Source organism: Salminus brasiliensis, chromosome 12 (genome assembly GCF_030463535.1).
Source record: "Salminus brasiliensis chromosome 12, fSalBra1.hap2, whole genome shotgun sequence".
NCBI classification, from domain to species: domain Eukaryota; kingdom Metazoa; phylum Chordata; class Actinopteri; order Characiformes; family Bryconidae; genus Salminus; species Salminus brasiliensis.
In genome coordinates, this window is record NC_132889.1 from 1,320,412 (window position 1) to 1,343,557 (window position 23,146).

At 46.6% G+C, this 23,146-nt stretch overlaps 2 protein-coding genes across 2 annotated transcripts; one reads left to right on the forward strand and one right to left on the reverse strand.

Annotated features, from left to right (window-relative positions):
* The first annotated feature begins 1,970 nt into the window (after positions 1 to 1,970).
* On the forward strand, positions 1,971 to 10,771 carry hopx (HOP homeobox). The gene is made up of 2 exons (XM_072694081.1): positions 1,971 to 2,310; positions 10,396 to 10,771. The coding sequence occupies exons 1-2, from the start codon at positions 2,167 to 2,169 to the stop codon at positions 10,471 to 10,473; spliced, it is 222 nt and encodes a 73-aa protein (XP_072550182.1). The 5' UTR covers positions 1,971 to 2,166; the 3' UTR covers positions 10,474 to 10,771.
* Positions 10,772 to 15,484: 4,713 nt separating this feature from the next.
* On the reverse strand, positions 15,485 to 22,984 carry LOC140574141 (sperm microtubule associated protein 2-like). Its single transcript, XM_072693870.1, has 8 exons — positions 22,904 to 22,984; positions 21,992 to 22,013; positions 21,853 to 21,909; positions 21,004 to 21,141; positions 19,435 to 19,551; positions 18,084 to 18,225; positions 16,887 to 17,021; positions 15,485 to 16,765 (listed from the first exon to the last, which is right to left on the reverse strand). Exons 1-8 carry the CDS (start codon positions 22,914 to 22,916, stop codon positions 16,655 to 16,657), a joined length of 735 nt encoding a protein of 244 aa, XP_072549971.1. The 5' UTR covers positions 22,917 to 22,984; the 3' UTR covers positions 15,485 to 16,654.
* Between the last annotated feature and the right edge of the window lie 162 nt (positions 22,985 to 23,146).

The window sequence follows — 23,146 nt, forward strand, 5'->3', positions numbered from 1 at the left end:
ACAGTCTGCTCAGAGATCAGAGTTACTAACAATGAACAGTCGGAGTGGTAGAGTGGTCCATCACCATGGTAACGGGGCGCTGATGATCCTGCTCAGATTCCACGAAAATTATTATTCCAGTCATTTCATTGATTTCCGCTTCCTGCTGAGTCCAGCCCTGCTGCCTAGCCTCTCTCTGGCCTGTTCTAGTTCCTGTCCCATTACTTTTGGCATGTCAACACAGTTATAGCCTGTTTATTTTATTTATTGTTCTGGTTCTGCTGGTTAACCCACTGTTCGTAGCTCCTGACACTGGGAGGATCAGTACTGAACACACGTCTCCTCTGATACATGTGAAGCCAGGCTCCGCCTCTTTGTTTCCAACTGCCGCCGACACACTCGGAGGAAAGCGCCAGGTCCTTTGCTCCACGGCGCCCGCTAACAGACGCCTGTTCCGGCCAACATCGCTTTAGAGAGGGGATATATCATGGCCAATTATGCCCTCTCTGACTCTGGCTGCTGATGGCAAAGCAGCATGGCTCGGGATTCGAACTCACAACCCTCTGCGCATTGTACTTTTAATACTGTGATGACATCAAAGGGCTGAGAATGAATATATGCTAATGTACTGGTGTAGCTGCATGTTATGAAACATTTTAAGCCCCTCCCACCCTTATATACACACATACACACTGTTTGGTCGTACAACTCCCGGCCACACCAACCTGACCAGGGTAGACGCCTGTGTGTCCCCAGTGTCCTCTTAAGGTCACAGTGGATTATGTCAGTGGAGAAAGCACCCGTTTACCAAACACTGAGCACATCTCAGGCTCCTCCACACGCCTCGGATTGTCCACCGGCAGGTTTTACAGGTGCATCAACCTTCCAAAGGCTCAAAGTACAAGGCCACTCTGACATCACGCCTCAAATATTGCGTGACAGGGACGGCCACGTGAACACGGAGTGTTTACGACCCGAGAGCACCACAGGTACAGCGAACTACAGCTCTGTTCAGGACTTTTCCACAGAAGAAACTTGAGTTCTTAGTTTCCGTAGCAGTGTGTGAAACTACCTCCACCATGTTTGGAGGCTGTGCTTTACTTTGGAGGTCTTAGTAACAGTAGCAGTGTGTGAAACTACCTCCACCATGTTTGGAGGCTGTGCTTTACTTTGGAGGTCTTAGTTACAGTAGCAGTGTGTGAAACTACCTCCACCATGTTTGGAGGCTGGGCTTTACTTTGGGGGTCTTAGTTACAGTAGCAGTGTGTGAAACTACCTCCACCATGTTTGGAGGCTGTGTTTTACTTTGGGGGTCTTAGTTACAGTAGCAGTGTGTGAAACTACCTCCACCATGTTTGGAAGCTGTACAGGATTGGTTAAGAGTGAGCTGTGACTGATTAAAATTTCAAAGTAAACAAACAAACAAATAAAAACACTCTGGTATGATGGTGGAGGAGCTCCATCCAGTGCGTTTTTGGGATGAGTTTGGGGAGTTGGGGTGAGGTGGGGTGGTGATCAATCATCCAACATCCTTTGGACTTCTCTGGACAGTAGAGACAGTTACTCCAGCAAAAGCAGATTCAGCTCTTTTTAACAGCCTTGATTTCAGAAGAAACAGTGAATGAGCAGGTGTCCCAATACTTTTGTCTAAATAGTGCAACTTATATCTTTCCATACACACTAACAGAGATTTTCACTGGGGTGCCCAAACTTCTGCATGGCACGTTCTGAGCCTACACTACTGCTTTCCTTCCAGGAGAGCGAAGGGGGCGTGGTTCTCCATGATAGGGGTCCCAGAATGTCCCAGAAGATCAGGTGGACCACTGAGCTCGAGCTGCAGCTCCACCTCGCTGCTTTAAGCTTACTGTGCCTTTAAAGTGTGTGAGGAGTGTGTTAGAGAGAGAGAGAGAGAGAGAGTGTGTGTGTGTGTGTGTGTGTGTGTGTGCTGTAAAGGGGAGGGTCTAGTTTGCCTGTGTTCTGTGTTATTGCTCGCCTCCTCGTGCTCGCTTGCAGAACTCGTTCGCTCCTCTTGAGCTCGTGCGTCCGCCCCCCTCTCCTCCTCCATTCCCCAGCAGCCCTTTCCTACCCCTCCTCTCTCGCGCTCTCATTGAGCACTGCTCTCTCTCTCTCTCTCTCTCTCTCTCTCTCTCTCTCTCTCTCTCTCTCTCTCTCTCTGCCCTGTCCAGCATGGCCTCGAGTGGGCAGCGCGCGCTGGGTGAGGAGCAGCTGCGTGTGCTGGAGGAGAACTTCACCAAGGTCACTAAACACCCGGACGAGACCACGCTGATGCTGATCGCAGCTGAGTGCGGGCTGACGGAGGAGGAGACAGCGGTGAGTGAGTTTTGCATGTGTCAGTGTGTGTGTGTGTGTGTGTGTGTGTGTGCTGATCTGAAGCAGACCAGCTTTCCCACCAAAACATACCTGTGTCCAAATACTTATGACCAGTGAAAAGAGGCTGCTGAGTCCAAACGCTGTAATTTTTTTTACACGCTGTACTTTACTTTGGAGGTCTTAGTTACAGTAGCAGTGTGTGAAACTACCTCCACCATGTTTGGAGGCTGTGCTTTACTTTGGGGGTCTAAGTTACAGTAGCAGTGTGAAACTACCTCCACCATGTTTGGAGGCTGTGTTTTACTTTGGAGGTCTTAGTTACAGTAGCAGTGTGTGAAACTACCTCCACCATGTTTGGAGGCTGTGCTTTACTTTGGGGGTCTTAGTTACAGTAGCAGTGTGTGAAACTACCTCCACCATGTTTGGAGGCTGTGCTTTACTTTGGGGGTCTAAGTTACAGTAGCAGTGTGAAACTACCTCCACCATGTTTGGAGGCTGTGTTTTACTTTGGAGGTCTTAGTTACAGTAGCAGTGTGTGAAACTACCTCCACCATGTTTGGAGGCTGTGCTTTACTTTGGGGGTCTTAGTTACAGTAGCAGTGTGAAACTACCTCCACCATGTTTGGAGGCTGTGTTTTACTTTGGAGGTCTTAGTTACAGTAGCAGTGTGTGAAACTACCTCCACCATGTTTGAAGGCTGTGCTTTACTTTGGGGGTCTAAGTTACAGTAGCAGTGTGAAACTACCTCCACCATGTTTGGAGGCTGTGTTTTACTTTGGAGGTCTTAGTTACAGTAGCAGTGTGTGAAACTACCTCCACCATGTTTGGAGGCTGTGCTTTACTTTGGGGGTCTTAGTTACAGTAGCAGTGTGTGAAACTACCTCCACCATGTTTGAAGGCTGTGCTTTACTTTGGGGGTCTTAGTTACAGTAACAGTGTGTGAAACTACCTCCACCATGTTTGGAGGCTGTGCTTTACTTTGGGGGTCTTAGTTACAGTAGCAGTGTGAAACTACCTCCACCATGTTTGGAGGCTGTGTTTTACTTTGGAGGTCTTAGTTACAGTAGCAGTGTGTGAAACTACCTCCACCATGTTTGGAGGCTGTGCTTTACTTTGGGGGTCTAAGTTACAGTAGCAGTGTGAAACTACCTCCACCATGTTTGGAGGCTGTGTTTTACTTTGGAGGTCTTAGTTACAGTAGCAGTGTGTGAAACTACCTCCACCATGTTTGGAGGCTGTGCTTTACTTTGGGGGTCTTAGTTACAGTAGCAGTGTGTGAAACTACCTCCACCATGTTTGAAGGCTGTGCTTTACTTTGGGGGTCTTAGTTACAGTAACAGTGTGTGAAACTACCTCCACCATGTTTGGAGGCTGTGCTTTACTTTGGGGGTCTTAGTTACAGTAACAGTGTGTGACACTACCTCCACCATGTTTGGAGGCTGTGCTTTACTTTGGGGGTCTTAGTTACAGTAGCAGTGTGTGAAACTACCTCCACCATGTTTGGAGGCTGTGCTTTACTTTGGGGGTCTTAGTTACAGTAGCAGTGTGTAAAACTACCTCCTCCATGTTTGGAGGATGTGCTTTACTTTGGAGGTCTTAGTTACAGTAGCAGTGTGTGAAACTACCTCCACCATGTTTGGAGGCTATGCTTTACTTTGGGGGTCTTAGTTACAGTAGCAGTGTGTGAAACTACCTCCACCATGTTTGGAGGATGTGCTTTACTTTGGGGGTCTTAGTTACAGTAGCAGTGTGTGAAACTACAAACATTGTGAATTCTGGGAGTTCTACACACACCTCAGTCACTATGAAAACACACACTGTTATGGTGCAGAAACAGGGGGACATCTTCAGGGGGGATCTGGAGCGATATCTGTCTGAATACAGTAAAAATATGGGTTTATTCTGAAGTTATATAGAGTTAATTACAGGTAGACGCTCTCACTGATCACTGACTTTATGTTTATTTGGGTTTATTCTAATGTTATATAGAGTTAATTACAGGTAGACGCTCTCACTGACCACTGACTTTATGTTTATTTGGGTTTATTCTAATGTTATATAGAGTTAATTACAGGTAGAGACTCTCAATGACCACTGACTATATGTTTATTTGGGTTTATTCTAATGTTATATAGAGTTAATTACAGGTAGACACTCTCACTGACCACTGACTTTATGTTTATGTGGGTTTATTCTAATGTTATATAGAGTTAATTACAGGTAGACACTCTCACTGACCACTGACTTTATGTTTATTTGGGTTTGTTCTAATGTTATATAGAGTTAATTACAGGTAGACGCTCTCACTGACCACTGACTTTCTGTTTATTTGGGTTTATTCTAATGTTATATAAAGTTAATTACAGGTAGACACTCTCACTGACCACCTTAACTTAAGGAAATATGTAGTGTTGTTTGTTTGTTTGTTTGTTTGTTTATGTTGTCAGGGGAACAGTCTGTTAGTCGTACACTCTGCTCTCCTTTATTGCCGTTGTTCTGTTTCTAATCTCTCCTGTCAGTGAAGAAAATGATCAGCTAAACTGAATCATTAGCCACACGAATTCAAAATAAACCATAAATAGATAAATACCATCAGGGTGAGTCACCTGGACGTGGAGGAGAGGCGGCCGCACCTTCTCATTTGTGTGGATGGACGTGTTGGAACAGCATTGTGTGAGACTGAATGGAAGGAAGAGTCCTGGAATGATGAAAGCCATCAGACAGTCTAGACTCAGACCCTGTAGCCCACCTAAACTGCTCAGCTGGGAGTTACATCATTCACTGAAGACCAAGATCTTCTGGAGCTGGATCAAGTGTGTGAGAGCGGAGATGTTGTTGTGGAGAGAGTGTGTCACGGTTTCGGCGTGTGGTGTCTCGGTGTGCACAGAGATCAACTGTGTGGACAGACTGAATTCAGACAGTCTCAGTCAGTCAGTCTGAAGCAGCTCAGCAGAAGTACTGTAGCCCACAGAGCCTGAGGAGAGTACTGTAGCCCACAGAGCCTGAGGAGAGTACTGTAGCCCACAGAGCCTGAGGAGAGTACTGTAGCCCACAGAGCCTGAGGAGAGTACTGTAGCCCACTGAGAGTACTGTAGCCCACAGAGAGTACTGTAGCCCACTGAGAGTACTGTAGCCCACTGAGAGTACTGTAGCCCACTGAGAGTACTGTAGCCCACTGAGATGTCTTCTGTTACATGCACTCTCTCTCTCTCTCTCTCTCTCTCTCTCTCTCTCTCTCCAACCATTTACCCCAGATAAAAGGGGAAGCATTTTTTGCACAAAGCATTTGCACTAATAACTTACCACCTCACTGGACTCAATTTATTACACATTGCAGAATTTGCACACTACCGTCATTATGTATTATCCTCTGTCTGTACTGCGTTGTGTTGTCTGTCCGCACTTGTTTGTTTGTGTTGCACTTGTGTTCTGTATGCACTGTGTCTATGTTGCACCAGGGTCCTGGAGGAACAGTGTTTCGTTTCACTGTGTACTCTGTATGTAGCTGAAATGACAATAAAACCCACTTGACTTGAGTACTGTAGCCCACTGAGAGTACTGTAGCCCACTGAGAGTGCTGTAGCCCACTGAGAGTACTGTAGCCCACTGAGAGTGCTGTAGCCCACTGAGAGTGCTGTAGCCCACTGAGAGTACTGTAGCCCCCAGAGAGTACTGTAGCCCACTGAGAGTACTGTAGCCCACAGAGCCTGAGGAGAGTACTGTAGCCCCCAGAGAGTACTGTAGCCCACTGAGAGTACTGTAGCCCCCAGAGAGTACTGTAGCCCACAGAGCCTGAGGAGAGTACTGTGGCCCACAGGCCCTGAGGAGAGTACTGTAGCCCACTGAGAGTACTGTAGCCCCCAGAGAGTACTGTAGCCCACAGAGCCTGAGGAGAGTACTGTAGCCCACTGAGAGTACTGTAGCCCCCAGAGAGTACTGTAGCCCACTGAGAGTACTGTACCCCCCAGAGAGTACTGTAGCCCCCAGAGAGTACTGTAGCCCACAGAGCCTGAGGAGAGTACTGTAGCCCCCAGAGAGTACTGTAGCCCACAGAGCCTGAGGAGAGTACTGTAGCCCACTGAGAGTACTGTAGCCCACAGAACCTGAGGAGAGTACTGTAGCCCACTGAGAGTACTGTAGCCCACAGAACCTGAGGAGAGTACTGTAGCCCACTGAGAGTACTGTAGCCCACAGAGCCTGAGGAGAGTACTGTAGCCCACTGAGAGTACTGTAGCCCACTGAGAGTACTGTAGCCCACTGAGCCTGAGGAGAGTACTGTAGCCCACTGAGAGTACTGTAGCCCACAGAGCCTGAGGAGAGTACTGTAGCCCACTGAGAGTACTGTAGCCCACAGAACCTGAGGAGAGTACTGTAGCCCACTGAGAGTACTGTAGCCCACAGAGCCTGAGGAGAGTACTGTAGCCCACTGAGAGTACTGTAGCCCACTGAGAGTACTGTAGCCCCCAGAGAGTACTGTAGCCCACAGAGCCTGAGGAGAGTACTGTAGCCCACTGAGAGTACTGTAGCCCACTGAGAGTACTGTAGCCCACTGAGATGTCTTCTGTTACATGCACTCTCTCTCTCTCTCTCTCTCTCTCTCTCTCTCTCTCTCTCCAACCATTTACCCCAGATAAAAGGGGAAGCATTTTTTGCACAAAGCATTTGCACTAATAACTTACCACCTCACTGGACTCTATTTATTACACATTGCAGAATTTGCACACTACCGTCATTATGTATTATCCTCTGTCTGTACTGCGTTGTGTTGTCTGTCCGCACTTGTTTGTTTGTGTTGCACTTGTGTTCTGTATGCACTGTGTCTATGTTGCACCATGGTCCTGGAGGAACAGTGTTTCGTTTCACTGTGTACTCTGTATGTAGCTGAAATGACAATAAAACCCACTTGACTTGAGTACTGTAGCCCCCAGAGAGTACTGTAGCCCACTGAGAGTACTGTAGCCCACTGAGAGTGCTGTAGCCCACAGAGCCTGAGGAGAGTACTGTAGCCCACTGAGAGTACTGTAGCCCACTGAGAGTACTGTATCCCACAGAGCATGAGGAGAGTACTGTGGCCCACAGGCCCTGAGGAGAGTACTGTGGCCCACAGGCCCTGAGGAGAGTACTGTGGCCCACAGGCCCTGAGGAGAGTACTGGTAGAGCCTAAAGAGAGAGAGATGCTGATTGCATTGATTGCATAACAGGAGCATCCCACAAGCCCTGCCTGATGTTGTGGAGTTGTCTAGTCATCACATGTTGGCGCTCAGACACACCGGAGTGATGTGGGGAAAGCGAGAGCGCCAGCGACTGAGCCAGCGATCCTCGGGTCACAGGCCTAAATTCGCTGAACCACTCGGAGCCCGTGTCTCAGATCGCTTGTCCATCATGCTGCTGCCTAATACAGGGGACAGAGGGGACATCGTCATGTAAAACACTGCCGTGCTCATCCTGCGGTGTGATTTCCAAGGCAAATGCGACCCTGGCGACGTGAAGAACTCATTTGAATGTGAAGAACCCGAAGAGCAGAGAACCCGTACACGCCCAGAGCCTATACCAACAGTCATGTGACCCTTCCGGAGCTTCCCAAACACTCGTCTGTCCCTCTCTCGCAAACCGGTTCGGCCTGCCTGCACTGGAACGCTGGGTGATGGTGTGAGGGTAGGGTTAAGAAAGGGTGGAGTTCAAGCCTCTGGTCCAAGAGACAAACCTCTGACCTCATCCCAGGCTAACGCACTTGTGCTGACAGGCGGAGGCGTTGGGTTTCTTAAGGGTGGGGCTTGTATTACTTCAGCGTCATAAGTGGGAGCAGCATCAGCCGCCCCAGGTCATGCAATCTTCACTGTTCCGTTAAAGGTCATCTCTTTATCAGGCTGATGTGGGATCAGCTACGCTCACGCTATATGACAAAAGTATTTGGACACCTGCTCATTCAAGGTAATATAAAAATTGATCCTGCTTCTGTTGGAGTAACTGTCTCTACTGTCCAGAGAAGAAGACGAATGCTGTGTGGATTTGATTGCATTCTATCGATTGCCACCCTAAAAGTACTGGATGGAGCTCCACCACCATCATTCCAGAGAACACAGCTCTTCCACTGTTCCACAGCTCCTCAATGCTGGGGGGCTTTTTTACAGGGGCTAGACAAGCTGTGTGTGTGCATTTGCCCATCTGTATCAGCAATAGGTGCAACTTAAACTAGCTGAATGCATTCATTAGAAGGGGTGTCCACAAACATTTGGACATCTAGTGTATTTGAGACTGTGTAACGTATCATAGCTGATGTCTGATGTATGTAGGCCTTGTTTGGCTTGATGCACATCTGCAAGGCGTCAGGAAGCTCCACAGAAGAGCTGGAAGTTCATCTTGGGCTTAAATTGAAGCTGATCATGAGCTTAGAGGCATTTTGAGGAGAATTCCTCAAGCAACCACTGATTCTTTTAGTGTATTTGGGAATATTTTGACAATTATGCCATAGCATTGCCTTAATGTTTGAATTGGCAATGCCACCTGAAGCTGCTGCTAACGTCCAAAGGTGTCCAGATAGCCCAGGAGACAGGTCCACGGCTAGACGGTCCAGAGCTGTTTGGGTGGCCCACACAATATTAGCTAGGTGGTTTTAATCTATTGGCATCCTGATCACCCCGGCAGGAAACGTAAGGCCGGCCTTAGATCATCGTCCAAAAACACTGTCTGCGGTGGGCGTCCACACACACACACACACACACACACACACACACTCCCACAGTCAAAAACAATGCACTGCCATTTAAATCTTTCCTGTGGTCACTCCTCCTCCTCCTTCTGACGAATAGCAGAGCTTCTTTCTCTCTCACACACACACACACACACACACACACACACACTCTCACACACACTCATGCCCAGCGAGTGGCGAGTCACCCCACAGGGGCTTTTATTCTCTCTTTTTTTAGAGGTGGTTTCTTGCGTAAAAACACTCGTTTCCCAGAAGGGGTGTTGAAGATTTAGTGAGCGGAGCAGCCTGTGGTGACCAGACCTCAGGCTCACCCGTTGTGCAACGGTCCGCTTCCTCAGAGCGAGGCCTGAAGAAATGTGTGAAACGTCTGCAATGGCGCAAATCACCCAGAGACTGGGCTGTGATACGCTTATGTAGTTCAATGCTTTCAGTATAGACCTCTCTGACCTCTCTGACCTCTCTGGTCTCACTTGCTGCTTGTATATGAAGTATTTCGGACCCCTGAGCACATCTGTGGATGGTTGGTTCTGCTGCAGCTAAGAATATATCAATTCTATTTATTTATATAAATATTATATAAATTAGTAACACCCAATCAACCACATGAGGTACCAGAGCGACCGCTTGGCTGCTACCAACCTTGCAACTACCTGAGACACCCTAGCAGCTGCCTAGGAACACCTAAGCAACTCCATAGCAACCCACATCACCTAGCAACTACCCATCAACCCCATTGCAATTGCAACCACCTGGGAGACCATAGCAACTGCCTAGCTACTCTTAAGCAACTCCATACAACCACCTGGAGGAGGGTTGCGCATACTTGACGTAGACACGTGACCAAGGAGGAGGGGCTTTAGGTGTGTTCCTCCTCCCAAAATGTTTTTGGGGTTTTTTTGCCACTTAGCAACACCATAGATACCACCTGAGATACAGTAGCACCCATCTAGCAACATCAGAGCATCCACCTGCATCCAGGCAGTTGGGACAAACTCCAAAAAAGGGGTGAAGTTTTGCCACATTCTTTACACCACAGAATGCAATCAAATGCTCACAGCAATGCTGCTTCTCCACAATCTAGTAGAAAGTCTTCTTCTCTGGACAGTAGAGACAGTCACTCCAACAGAAGCAGGATCAGCTCTTTTAATACCCTTGATTTCAGAATAATGAACGAGCAGGCGTCCCAATACTTTTGTCAATATAGTGTATTGAGTGTTGCTGTTTAAATAATGATGTAATGATAAGTGTAATTGCACTTAAATATTAAATGCTCTCTCTCTCTCTCTCTCTCTCTCTCTCTCTCTCTCCCTCTCTCTCTCTCTCTCTCTCTCTCTCTCTCTCTCTCTCCCTCTCTCTCTCTCTCTCTGCTGTAGAAATGGTTTAGGATGCGTAACGCTCAGTGGAGGCAATCGGAGGGCCTGCCTGCTGAACTGGGATCAGTGAAGGACTGAGGAATGAAGGCTCTTCTTCTGCTCTTCATCTTCATCTTCATCCATGCTTTGTGTCCTCTGTCTCTAATCAGTCAACTTTCCTACACTCCTCCAGTTCCTCCCTCCAGCACAGGGCTGAACCTCCCCGCCCGGCCCTGCCACTCTACAGACCTTCTGAATGACTCCTAACGTTTTGTTTATTTGCTTGTTTGTTTGTTTGTTTGTTTATTCTGTTCTCTGGATCTGAGCTGTGTTGATAATCTGTGTGAATTATGGATTCTATACTTCATGTTGCATAAATAAATTGTATATATATGTACCTTGTTGTTCTTGTGTGATTATAAACCCTGAATTCTATGATCTATGATCATATCCAAACACCAAGCTGTTCGCTGCCCGGGTCCACTTTGAGAAATTGAGCTGCAAACCTCATATCAATCAATCCCTTAAGGAGTGCCTCAGGGTTCTGTTCTGGGCCCCATCCTAATCCTTGTGATTCTTAGTAAAGAAGGTCCTGTAAAAGTACTGCCAATAGAATAGGACTCTCTGCGGCAGATAAACATGCCTATACACCCCTCCACCTCTCAGGGTATAAAGCCACACCCATCACCCAGCATTAAGCTCTCTGGAATGAAGGTGGTGGTTCTCCATCCAGTACTTTTGGGATGAGGTGGGGTGGTGATCAATCAGACAACATCCTGACTTCACTAACGCTCTTGTCTTGTCTGAATGCAATCAAATCCTCACAGCAATGCCTTCTCTAAATTAATATGTACAATGTTTATTATTATTATTATTATTATTATTATTATTATTATTATTATTAATGAAGAATTTATCATTAAAATATAATTAAAATGTTTTGTAAGTTAATTTAAATGGTTACAGGTTGTAATGTGTGTGTGTACAGTACTAGAGTGTAAATCTAGTGTCATCTAAGTCACACACACACACACACACACATTCCACTGTGTGTTGGTCAGAGCAGAGGGGTGTGAAACTTGTCACACACCCAAAGAAGAAAAACAAACATGTTTATTTGAGCTGAACACAAATGCTGTACTGTAGAAAAGCTGGCAGTGCACACAAGCACACACAAGCACACACACACACACACCTTGGCCTGCAGGCCTAAATCTCCTCGAAGCGTGTAGAGGTGTTCAGTCATCTCTAACAGACTTGATCATGTGGCCCTGCAGAACTAGTGAACTAGTTCTGGCCCTGCAGAGACTGAACATAGACTGAAATCTGGACACGGACAGACTGGCAGCCTGGACTGATTTCAGATCAGTTTGAGGGGGTTGAGGCAGGCAGCTAGCATCATGCTAATTAAACAGCAGTGTAGCTCCACTGCACACCAGCTCAAAATCCTGCTGAAACATCGAGATGGAGCCCAGCTTCTGGTCTTTGATGGTCAAAATTGTTGGTCAAAAGCTGGTCATCCTGGTGAACACCAGCCGGCTAAAGTGGTTACTGGTTGTCCAGCTTGATCAGGCTGGTCTTGATGGTCTAACAGCTTGATTATACTGGTTGTCCAGCTTGGTCAGGATGGCCTTGATGGTCTACCAGCTTGGTCTTTCTGGTTGTCCAGCCTGGTCAGGATGGCCTTGATGATCTACCAGCTTGGTCATACTGGTTGTCCAGCTTGGTCAGGATGGCCTTGATGGTCTACCAGCTTGGTCTTTCTGGTTGTCCAGCTTGATCAGGTTGGTCTAGATGGTCTACCAGCTTGATCAGGCTGGTCTTGATGGTCTAACAGCTTGATTATACTGGTTGTCCAGCTTGGTCAGGATGGCCTTGATGGTCTACCAGCTTGGTCTTTCTGGTTGTCCAGCCTGGTCAGGATGGCCTTGATGATCTACCAGCTTGGTCATACTGGTTGTCCAGCTTGGTCAGGCTGGTCTTGATGGTCTACCAGCTTGATCATACTGGTTGTCCAGCTTGGTCAGGCTGGTCATGCTGGTAGACCAGCTAAACCATCAAACTCTATATGAAACTATATGCTACGCTGTTCAAGAGCTTAGCGGTCACCCACTTTAGCCCGGCTGAGTTGGCCAGGCTGCTTTCAGCAGGGATGTAATTGGCAGGTCAATTCCAGCTGGGGGGAAATGGAGTAAAAGTCATGAAGTCTTCTTGGAGCTCCGGTTTCTCCACTGACCGTTTGTTCGGGCTGGGGCAGTCCTGGCACGGGAAAGCGCTGATCTGAGCTGGAATGGACGATATGTGCTGCAGCAGCATTGTCTGTTGCTATGAGGAATCATCAGACACATGAGGAATCTGTCAGCAGGGAGAATACAGAGCGAGCGAGCGAGAGAGAGAGAGATCCGTCCCCGTCAGTGATCTGAAAGCTGATCAGGGGGGTCAGCAGCCTAACTCTGTCCACTGTGTTCCTGTAGGTCAGTGTATCTGCAGGGTTTCGGTGACCCTCTGTACCACAAACACTTGCAAATGAAGATGCTTGAGAAGCTACGAGGCTAATTTGGCTTACAAGTAATGGAGCTAACAACACACACCACCATCTCTGCACACACACACACACACACACACACACACACACACTCTGTCTGGCAGCTTTTAGCAATCAGGAATTCATTAGCATTTGAATTCAGATTCAGTCTGGCAGCCCTCCACCGCCCCGGATCTCGCCGCTTAGCGGTGTAGCAGCGACTGCATGCTAATAGTCTGTAAAGAGGGTGAAGAAGACCACACTTCTGGACCACCGGCATCACCACCAGACATCTAATCTAGATTTTTTTGAGCAACATTGCAGTGAGGATTGGATTGCATTCAGCCACAAGAGCATTAGTGAGGTCAGGATGTTGTATGATTGATCTCCACCACCACCCCACCTCATCATCCCCAACTGGGACTGGATGGAGCTCCACCACCATCATTCCAGAGAACACAGTTCCTCCACTGCTCCTCAGCTCCTCAATGCTGGGGGGCTTTATATATACCCCTCTACTAGCCCACGCCTGGCATTATTAGGCAGCATGGTGCCAACACCCAGCTAACATGTCGATGATGGGTTTGCATGGGTAGCTGAACAGGGTTCCACATATGGATGCCCACCATGGAGGGGTAAAACATGGGCCCCATCTGGTTTGGACACTGCATACAGGATCTAGATGGTCCCGGGCAAGATTAAGAATGGCTGTAATGATAGGGCCCATTTGGGAAGCCCAACCGGGTTCCAGTAGAAACTCACGCACAAACCCACTCAGAACCCGCCTAGCCCACGCTCCATTCACGTGAGCCTCACATGAGCCTCACATGAGCATGGTGGCTAGGTAGGTTCATGTTTAGATACACCAGAAAGTCCTAATCTTGGGACCAGGTGTGCCTAAAGGTGTCCACAAACATTTGGACATATAGTTTAGACACTGTATAGTCTCGGATTCACTGGGAAAATGTCCGATAGCCACGTCTACCTCCCTCCCTCCCTCCATACAAGTCATTCACTGCTGACAGACAACACGGTGACCTCAACACTGAGCTATGTGGTTACATGTCACCAACAGATGCTCAACAGGAGTATAAACACACACCCACACACACCCACAGCACACACCCCTTTTCTGATCTAGTTATATTTAACATCTTAGTACGTCCAAAACCACAGGAGCTTAACTGCTCATAAGGCCCAAAGGTCACAAACACACATACGGGTCAAACGATAAACTACAGACTACAGAGCTGTTCTTCTCCTGAAACCAGCCAGGATCTCAGGCTCCAGATTACACAGCACAACAGTGTGAGTGTGTGTGTGTGTGTGTGTGTGTGTGTGTGTGAGAGTGAGAGTGTGTGTGGGCGAGATCTTGGCATCCCAGGTTAAAGTCTGGTTCTTCCACAGCCAAGCAGCCTTGGCTAGCGTCCATCTTCACCCTTGACCTGGTTCCTAGGAACTTTACCTTGCATGTAAACTCGATAAGGCAGCACTACTGGGCTAACACTAGCCAACAGGGCTACTCTTAAGCAATACTGGCAAGCTAACTGCTCTAGCTAACAGGTCACTCATGTTTAATTCAGGAGAACACAGACTAACGCTAATTCAGGCTAACTTTAGCTAATAGTTACGAGTGTTGCAGAGGACACTGGAAGACTGGACTCTCAGCAGCTACATTTTGTCGATATGAATTCGATTTAGATGCATTTCTAACGCGAGCCAACAGGGCTGACAAGCCCACCGCGGTTCCTCTGGGCCTTGACCACCACGGGCCCGACTACACACATTTTTAATCTACGAAATGTCTATATATTAAATAATGAACCTTTTCTCTTAAGTATTTTTTTATTTATTATCTAATATTCCATCATTATGATTTATTTTCTTTAAATGGACACATTGAATATTAAATAAATAATAATTTATTCGACTTTAACTCAACTAAACTCAACATCCTAAACAATCAATCAAACCACAATAGTCTACTAAAATAAGCTTTGCCCATTTTACAATTTGCCCTTTGTCTCGCCTTGACGCTGTCCAGCCAAGGATGTGCTTCCTCCCACCCACGTCTGTATTTATGGATATTTATGGAGCCAAATAAAGGACAATTCTGTATTTTATGACCCTACGAGCTAACAGGTCACCCATGATTAATTCAAGAGAACACAGGCTGACCCTATGGGGTATCAAACCCACAACCCTGGGATCAACAGCCCAGAGCTCTAACCGCTGAGCCACCGCTAATATGTAGTCATATTACAGTTTTGACACAACGGTAGGACCACGGGCTGATGTTTACGGACATCCTTTCCATCTTAATGAGCCACTATAGTGAAACTGCTCTGAGCCGGTCTGGCAAGAGCCTTTCCAAAACATCAGGCCGCTTTTCTGGGGTGTTCCTTATGTGCAGTGGTCACTTTCTACCAAACGTGCTCCAGGAAAGGACAACCTGTGAACCGATGACAAGGTCACGGACGCCCAAGGCTCTCACTGATGTTCACAGAGGCCCCACCTCACTACTTACACCTCGCCATTCAGAATCTGATCTCTTTAATACTTGATAGTTCAGCTTGGACAATGACCACGGAGGAGGACATCACATGGCTGCATGAGGACACGATAGGAAGCTAACATCCTGGCAAATTCTGGAGAGAAACATGCAGAGGGAAAAAACGTTCTACAGTGACCGCAGGGTGATGGGTGGAGGAATCGAGTATCAGTCCGGACTGATCTGAAAGGCAGATGGTGTTGGTTTGAGGAATCCTGGCGGTGTTCTGTGGTGGTGTTCTCTGAGAGAAGTGAGGAACTGGCCTCAGAGCATCGTGTGCTGGCCGAGCCAGACTGTCTGTTTCAGAGTCTCCAAAGTCTAAAATCTAAAAAACAGGATCAGGACAATAACACACAGCATATTTTATTCAGCCCATCTCTTTCTCTAGAAATATGCATCCATCAGCCATAACATTAAAACCACTGCCCGCTGAAGTGAATAAAACTGATGACCTGGTTCCAGTGGCTGCTGTCAGGGTGTTTGCTGTGGTCAGTACGAATGGATATTCTATTATATATGTAGCATTGTTTGAGTTGGTCTGGTAGATTTTCAGGCACAGCGTTTATGGGGCCAACGTATGCAAATTTTCAATTGGGGCCCCCCATACAACCACCACAGCACCAGATGCTTTATTATTCCATAGGTAAAGAGACATTGCATTGTTTATCGACCACCGCGGCAGCAGCTTACAGCAGAACCTAGTATCACTATGCCAACTATGCCTTTACCTGTGTAATACCATTTTATTTATTTTTATTTTTAATTTATATATTTTTCATCATGACATCGTGGTGCTCTTGGAGGCCCCCTGGTGGCGCTGGGGCCCTAAGCGGCTGCGTAATACAGGTGCGTAATGTATTCAGTTCCCATGACCTACAGGTCATACAGAAGGCTACGACTCATCAACTATACAACACTACCTACCAGAAGTGCTCCAAGCAAGGACAACCAAGGGTCATGGGCACCCAAGGCTCTCATTGATGCTCATGGAGGCTCCACCCACCTCACAACTTACAGGCCTTAAAGGATCTGCTGCCAACATCTGAAGGTGTCAAGATACCCCAGCAGGACGCCTTCAGGGGTCTTGTGGAATCCATGCCTCGACAGGTCAGAGCTGTTCTGGTGGCCAACACAATATTGGGCAGGTGGTTTTAATGTTGTGGCTGATTGGTCTACATTTCATTCTATGTCTATTGCTGGCTGTCTCAGAGGCAGTCCAGGTCTCGTGGGGGGATGTAGTCCTTAGCAAGGGTCTTTGGAGTGGACAGCTGTCTCACACGAGCACTGGCTGTGGCCTTCCTTGCTCCTTTGGAGACCTGGGAGGTGAGACAGGTGAGGACATTTGTTTGAATATTTTAAGGAACATGTGAACACTGCAGAAATGCATATTTGAAAAAAAGATAACACACACACTCACACACACACACACACTCTTACATGCCAGATGGGGCTCTCAGGCCGGCCGTGCTGGAGGAACAGGCTGCTCTCTCTAAGTTTGGGCAAACACAACTGCTCCAGCCTGGAGGTGGTCCGAGCTGTTTTTGCTGCATCCGAGATGTACGTTTCTACAGCCTGAAGCACACACACACACACACAGTGATCATAGTAGTGTTCTATGTAGCAGTGCTGAACGGTGTCAGAGCAAGATCTTCGGTTCAGGCCACGAATGTAACAACCCACCTGTCTGATAATGCTAATTTCTGCTAGCCATGCTATGGGATTCTAGAAGAATGTTAGCATGAAGCTAATGGCAACGCACTTGATCATTTTTGTAACGTCCCGCCCAATGGAAGAGCCCGTGTAGAGTCACAGGGTCTGGACTGTGACTCCTGCACTCCTCACAGCAGGAGGCAAGTCGGACTCAAACAGGAGTGGCACCAGGTGGTAGTTCAAGGTAACTACAACCGCACCTGTCCACACAGAACCCTTTAAAGAGGTTCCACTTCTTCTACAACTTAAAGAACCTTTTCCCAGAACTTCACAGAAGAAGATCCGTTTGGTTCAGAGGTCACAGGTTTGGGGACTTGTGGGGACGCACCTGGTCAGTTTTGGGGTTGCGTAGATTTTTAGGGGCTTGTGGGGGGTTTTACAGGTCAGTTTTGGGTGTGGTTCAGTGGTTGGGTTTTAGGGGCTGGTGAATGGGGGCATATCTGGTCAGTTTTGGGTGTGGTTGAGAGGTAGAGTTAATAAGGGCTGGTGGGGGGGGCGTATTGGGTCAGTTTTGGGTTTGGTTGGGTTTTAAGGGGATAGTGGGTGGTGTCTGGTCAGTTTTGGGTGTGGTTGAGAGGTAGAGTTAATAAGGGCTGGTGGGGGGGGGCGTATTGGGTCAGTTTTGGGTTTGGTTGGGTTTTAAGGGGATAGTGGGTGGTGTCTGGTCAGTTTTGGGTGTGGTTGAAAGGTGGAGTTTATAGGGGCTGGTGGGTGTATCGGGTCAGTTTTGTGTTTGATTGGATTTTTAGGGGCTTCTGGGGGGCAACTGGTCAGTTTTGGGTTTGGTTCAATGGTTGGGTTTTTAGGGGTTGGTGGGGGGTTAAGGTGTTTAGGATTGTGGGGTCAGTTAGTGTGTGTGTGTGTGTGTGTGTGTGTGTGTGTGTGTGTGTGTGTGTGTGTGTGTGAACCATGTGTATTTCTGACCTGACGGTTGATCCTGAAGTCGGAGTGTGTGGTTTTGGGGCGGGCCAGTTGGACGAGACGTGGAGAGACGACAGCGTTCTGGACACTGGGGCTGATGTGCCACACAGGACAGCTGTACTCGCAGCACAGTGAATGAGGGGGTCTGGCATAAACACACACACACACACACACACACACACACACACAGAGCTGTTATAGTCAACCCTGAGTGAGGGAGGGTGGGCATTAAGAGAATGAGATGCCCCCCTGCGTTGTGGTGTGTTGGTCTGAATCCTGTGATTAAACTGCAGTGACTGCAGTGTCCTGGCCCTCGTCTGCACCGCCCCCCCCCCATCCCCCATCCCCAGCCCACCCTGATTCTTAGGTTTAATCAGGGTCCAAAAAAACTTTAGTCCCCTAGTGTTTGACACAATCCACTTTTAGAAAGAATACCACAAAACACAGCACCCTCAAAGGAGCCCTTATTATCCGTTGAGTCGCTCTCAGCTGCGTCTGGCCTGCAACCAATCCGGAGATCTAGAAGTGCCTCTCGTCTGCAGCCCATGTGTTTCCAACTAAAATACATTACATAACAGAAAGCCATAGAGCTGCAGATCAGAGAAATGCTGTTCGCTTGCTACTGCAAATGTTCGGCCAAGATTACATGAAGAATGAAGCTGGTTCAGAAGCAAAAATGTGAGGGGGCTCCTCCAGCAGTTCGGTAACAGCCTCTGCTCTTCTGAGAAGCCCCGCCAGAGTGAAAGCACCAGTGAGGTCAAGTCAGGTCTAATTCATCCCAAAGGTATTGGATGGAGCTCCATCTTCACTCCAGAGAGCTCTACAGCCCAATGACTGACCAGATACTTTCCCATGACATAGGCCCTTTGATATCAACCTCAAAAACACTCTTGTTGCTGAATGCAATCAAACCCTCACAGCAATGCTCCTCTTCCAGAATCTAGTAGAAAGTCTTCACTGGACAGTAGAGACAGTTACTCCAACAAAAGCTCTTTTAATACCCTTAAGAAACAGTGAATGAGCAGGTGTCCCAATACTTTTGTCAATTTTGTCAATGGTATGGTTTTGACATCAAACATTGTTATGCTTTAATTATCTTTATCGATATCAACATGTACAGTCTGGTATCAGTCTGGATGTCATACAATGCGACCTATTGTTCCTCAGAAGGTTCCTTGTTCTCCTCCTCCTTCTTTTCCTGCCTTCACTCCCTCCGTCTATATCTGTCTCCTGGATTAGCAGATGTCAAAATATTGGCTTCCTCCTGTGTGGACTCTAATTTTAGTCGTCTGGGACTGACTGGGGTTTCTCAGCAGAGCTCAGAGCCCCCACATTTTCCCACGTGGCCTCTTACCTCACATCCTGGGAGCTCCTGGAACGAGCCCTGGGGGTCGCCAGGCGGACGGCCTGCTCGTACTGGGCCTCGTGACAGGAAGGGCGGGTGGTCTTCATCGCCACCTCCTCTCTTTCCCTGCAGGAAGGCGAGACAGAGGATGTTTTACGTCCGAGACGAAATCCGCCTTTTCAGACGTGAACAATGGGAAGAGCCGGAGAGGGTAAACAGAGAGGGACGGTGGACGGAAAAAACAGAGGGCGGTGACGCTGAGCAGAAGCTCTGCTCTTTTTAATTGAGACTGATTCCTCAGATTCTCTGGAGTGAGAAGCGGTTTTGACAGACCTCAGTAAATGTGAGGATCCCTGAGCAGCCAATTTTTTTTTTTTTTTTTTACTTTCCTCATTAACTCGTTAGGGTTTCACAGCTGAACACATAACCCGCATAACTCAGAATTAGGCAGAATCAAGCTGTGGCACTGTGGTGGAGGACACCGATTTCACTCTCAGAGAAGTTTATTTTGCTCCAGACTGATATTTTAGCAGAATGCTCATATTTCACACTCAAAATGTATACTTCCTTTCTCCAGACTAATAAAAACTAATATAGACCAATAATATAGACTGATGTAGACTGCTAAGAATACTAACATAGTATGATAGATTATATGGACTAATATAGACCGGTGTACACCACTGAAAAACTAACATATACTAATATGAAAAACTAATATGGATTAATATAGACTAATTCAGACTACTTATATGTACACACACTAATGTAGACCAATGAAAAACAATGATTATTATAGACTGTTACAGACTACCAATAGAAACAATATAATACTTATATAGACTAATGCAGACTACTAATATAGACTGATGTACTATTATTAATAACTAACGTGCACTGATATAGACTACTAGTATAGACTAATATAAACAAACGTAGACTACTAATATAGACTAATATAAACAAATGTAGACTACCAGTATAGACTAATCTAGACTACTAATATAGACTGATGTAGACTACTAATATAGACTGATGTAGACTACTAATATAGACTGTTATAAACAAGTGTAGACTATTAATATAGTCTAATGTAGACTAGTAATATACACTGATGTAGACTACTAATATAGACTGTTATAAACAAGTGTAGACTATTAATATAGTCTAATGTAGACTAGTAATATACACTGATGTAGACTACTAATATAGACTGTTATAAACAAGTGTAGACTATTAATATAGTCTAATGTAGACTAGTAATATACACTGATGTAGACTACTAATATAGACTGTTATAAACAAGTGTAGACTATTAATATAGTCTAATGTAGACTAGTAATATACACTGATGTAGGCTAATAATACAACTAATATAGATTACTAACATAGACTACTAATAAAGACTGATGTAGACTATTAATATAGACTAATGTAGGCTGGTGTAATAATACAACTAGTATAGAATACTAAAATAGACTATTAATTCAGACTAATGTAGACTACTAAGGCTAATACAGACTAATAATATAAGTAATTATTACCCAACCGAACAGGACACACAGCAGCGAGTGCTACCTGAGCAGCAGCTGGTGGCAGGTGGAGAGGCCTTTTTTGTTTTGGGCCAGAGTCTGAATCCTCGGAGTGGGAACAGCTCCTAACGCCGCCAAGGAGAGCGGCCATATGGACTCCTGATTTCCCCACGTCAGCTTCCTACTGCACACACACACACAAACACACACACACACACACACACACACACCTGTACAGAGTGTAGAATTATAAAAATATAAAAATGGCCAATTTGGTATCAACAGCTGTTTAACTGTTCCATGTTTGCATTCAGACCAGATAGACTTACACTAAATGGGCAAAAGTATTGGGACACCTGCTCATTCACTGTTTCTGGATCATCATTGCAGAGAACACAGTTCCTCCACTGCTCCACAGCTCCTCAATGCTGGGGGGCTTTATACCCCTCTAGCCCACGCCTGGCATTATTAGGCAGCATGGAGCCAATAGGGTCATGATGTTGATCTGCTCCAGAGAGTCCTATTCTATTGGCAGTACTTCTTCTCTACAAGCTGTGTGTGTGCATTTGCACATCTGTCAGCAATGGGTGCAGCTCAAAGTAGCTGAATGCATTCAACAGAAGGGGTGTCCACAAACCTTGGGACATATAGTGGACTTTATTCATCTCTAATAAAAGATCAAATCAACATAAAAATATATTATCAAAGGCTGAGGGGTTGGGGATGTTTGTGGAGCCTGACGGCAGTTGGCTGAAAAGATCTCCAGTAGCGCCCCCTACTGCACCTTAGTGGAACAAGCAGGTGACTGAAGATCACGGCATCACAGGTCTGGATCTCTCAGAATGCTCTCCACAGAGATTTAGAAATAAGTATTTGGACATGAATGGACTCTTACCCAGGTGTTGTGGCCCATATGCTCTTAGATTCCTTGTGCTGAGCGAGCTGCAGAATTCTACAGTCATAAACAGATTAATCAGGTCAGATATTCAGAACTCACCAGCCTGAACATGCTGCGGTGTTCATGAGGGTCTCACCTGTTAGATGCTCTGAACTCCCCTGAGAAGAGAAGCAGCACAAAGACAAGAAACTGAACCCACAAGAGGACTATATCCTATACACACACACACACACACACACACACACACACACCTGTAAGGAGTGTATAATTATAAAAATGGCCAATTTGTTACCAACAGCTGTTTAACTGTTCCATGTTACAATCATACAATAAATTGACAAAAGTATTGGGACACCTGCTCATTCATTGTTTCTTCTGAAATCAAGATATTAAAAAGAGTTTCTTGCTTTTGTTGGAGTAACCGTCTCTACTGTCCAGAGAAGAAGACTTTTTACTAGATTTTAGAGCAGCATTGCTGTGAGGATTTGATTGCATTCAGCGACAAAAGCATTAGTAAGGTCAGGATGTTGAACGACTGATCGCCATCCCACCTCATTATCCCGATCTTCCCAACTCATCCCATCCAAAAGTACTGGATGGAGCTCCACCACCATCATTCCATAGAACACTGTTCTTCCTCTGCTCCACAGCTCCTCAATGCTGGGGGGCTTTATACCCCTCTAGCCCACGCCTGGCATTATTAGGCAGCATGGAGCCAATAGGGTCATGATGTTGATCTGCTCCAGAGAGTCCTATTCTATTGGCAGTACTTCTTCTCTACAGGGACTAGACAAGCTGTGTGTGTGCATTTGCACATCTGTGTCAGTGATGAGTGCAGCTTAAAGTTGCCAAATGCACTCATTAGACTAGTAGACTAGGGGTGTCCAAAAACATTTGGGCATATAGTAGGCTTTAATAATAACAACAGCACGGTTAGAAGTCTTCTCAGCCAATCAGCTTGCATGTCTGTAACTAACGGTTGAATAGACGCATGCATGGATGGATACACACATTATGCTACAGTATACAAATAAACTAGTAACTTTACCTGTTATTACCATTCTGTCCAGGCAAAGACCCCCGAGATAGCAGGATACCAGAGCAGACCTCCATGAGCTTATGTCACAGGTTTCCACGGCGGCTGTTACCTCAGCAACTAGCGTCACATGAGTCCTTTTGGAAACATAGCTAAGCCAGCAGGCCTGCCTGTCCTCAATCCAGTACATCCGTCTAAACACACCGCACGAGAAACCTGACCCTGAAGGCCCAGCTTTAGGATACTGTTAAGATC

What these genes read in the sequence shown, in the direction of transcription:
- LOC140574141 (XM_072693870.1), bottom strand. An exon ending in TGCCACCAGCTGCTGCTCAG is followed by an intron (nt 19,552 to 21,003) that starts GTAGCACTCGCT and finishes GCCTTCCTGCAG; the next exon opens with GGAAAGAGAGGAGGTGGCGA. An exon ending in ACTTCAGGATCAACCGTCAG is followed by an intron (nt 17,022 to 18,083) that starts GTCAGAAATACA and finishes TGTGTGCTTCAG; the next exon opens with GCTGTAGAAACGTACATCTC.
- hopx (XM_072694081.1), top strand. Translation starts at nt 2,167, where the DNA reads ATGGCCTCGAGTGGGCAGCGCGCGCTGGGTGAGGAGCAGCTGCGTGTG. An exon ending in TGACGGAGGAGGAGACAGCG is followed by an intron (nt 2,311 to 10,395) that starts GTGAGTGAGTTT and finishes TCTCTGCTGTAG; the next exon opens with AAATGGTTTAGGATGCGTAA.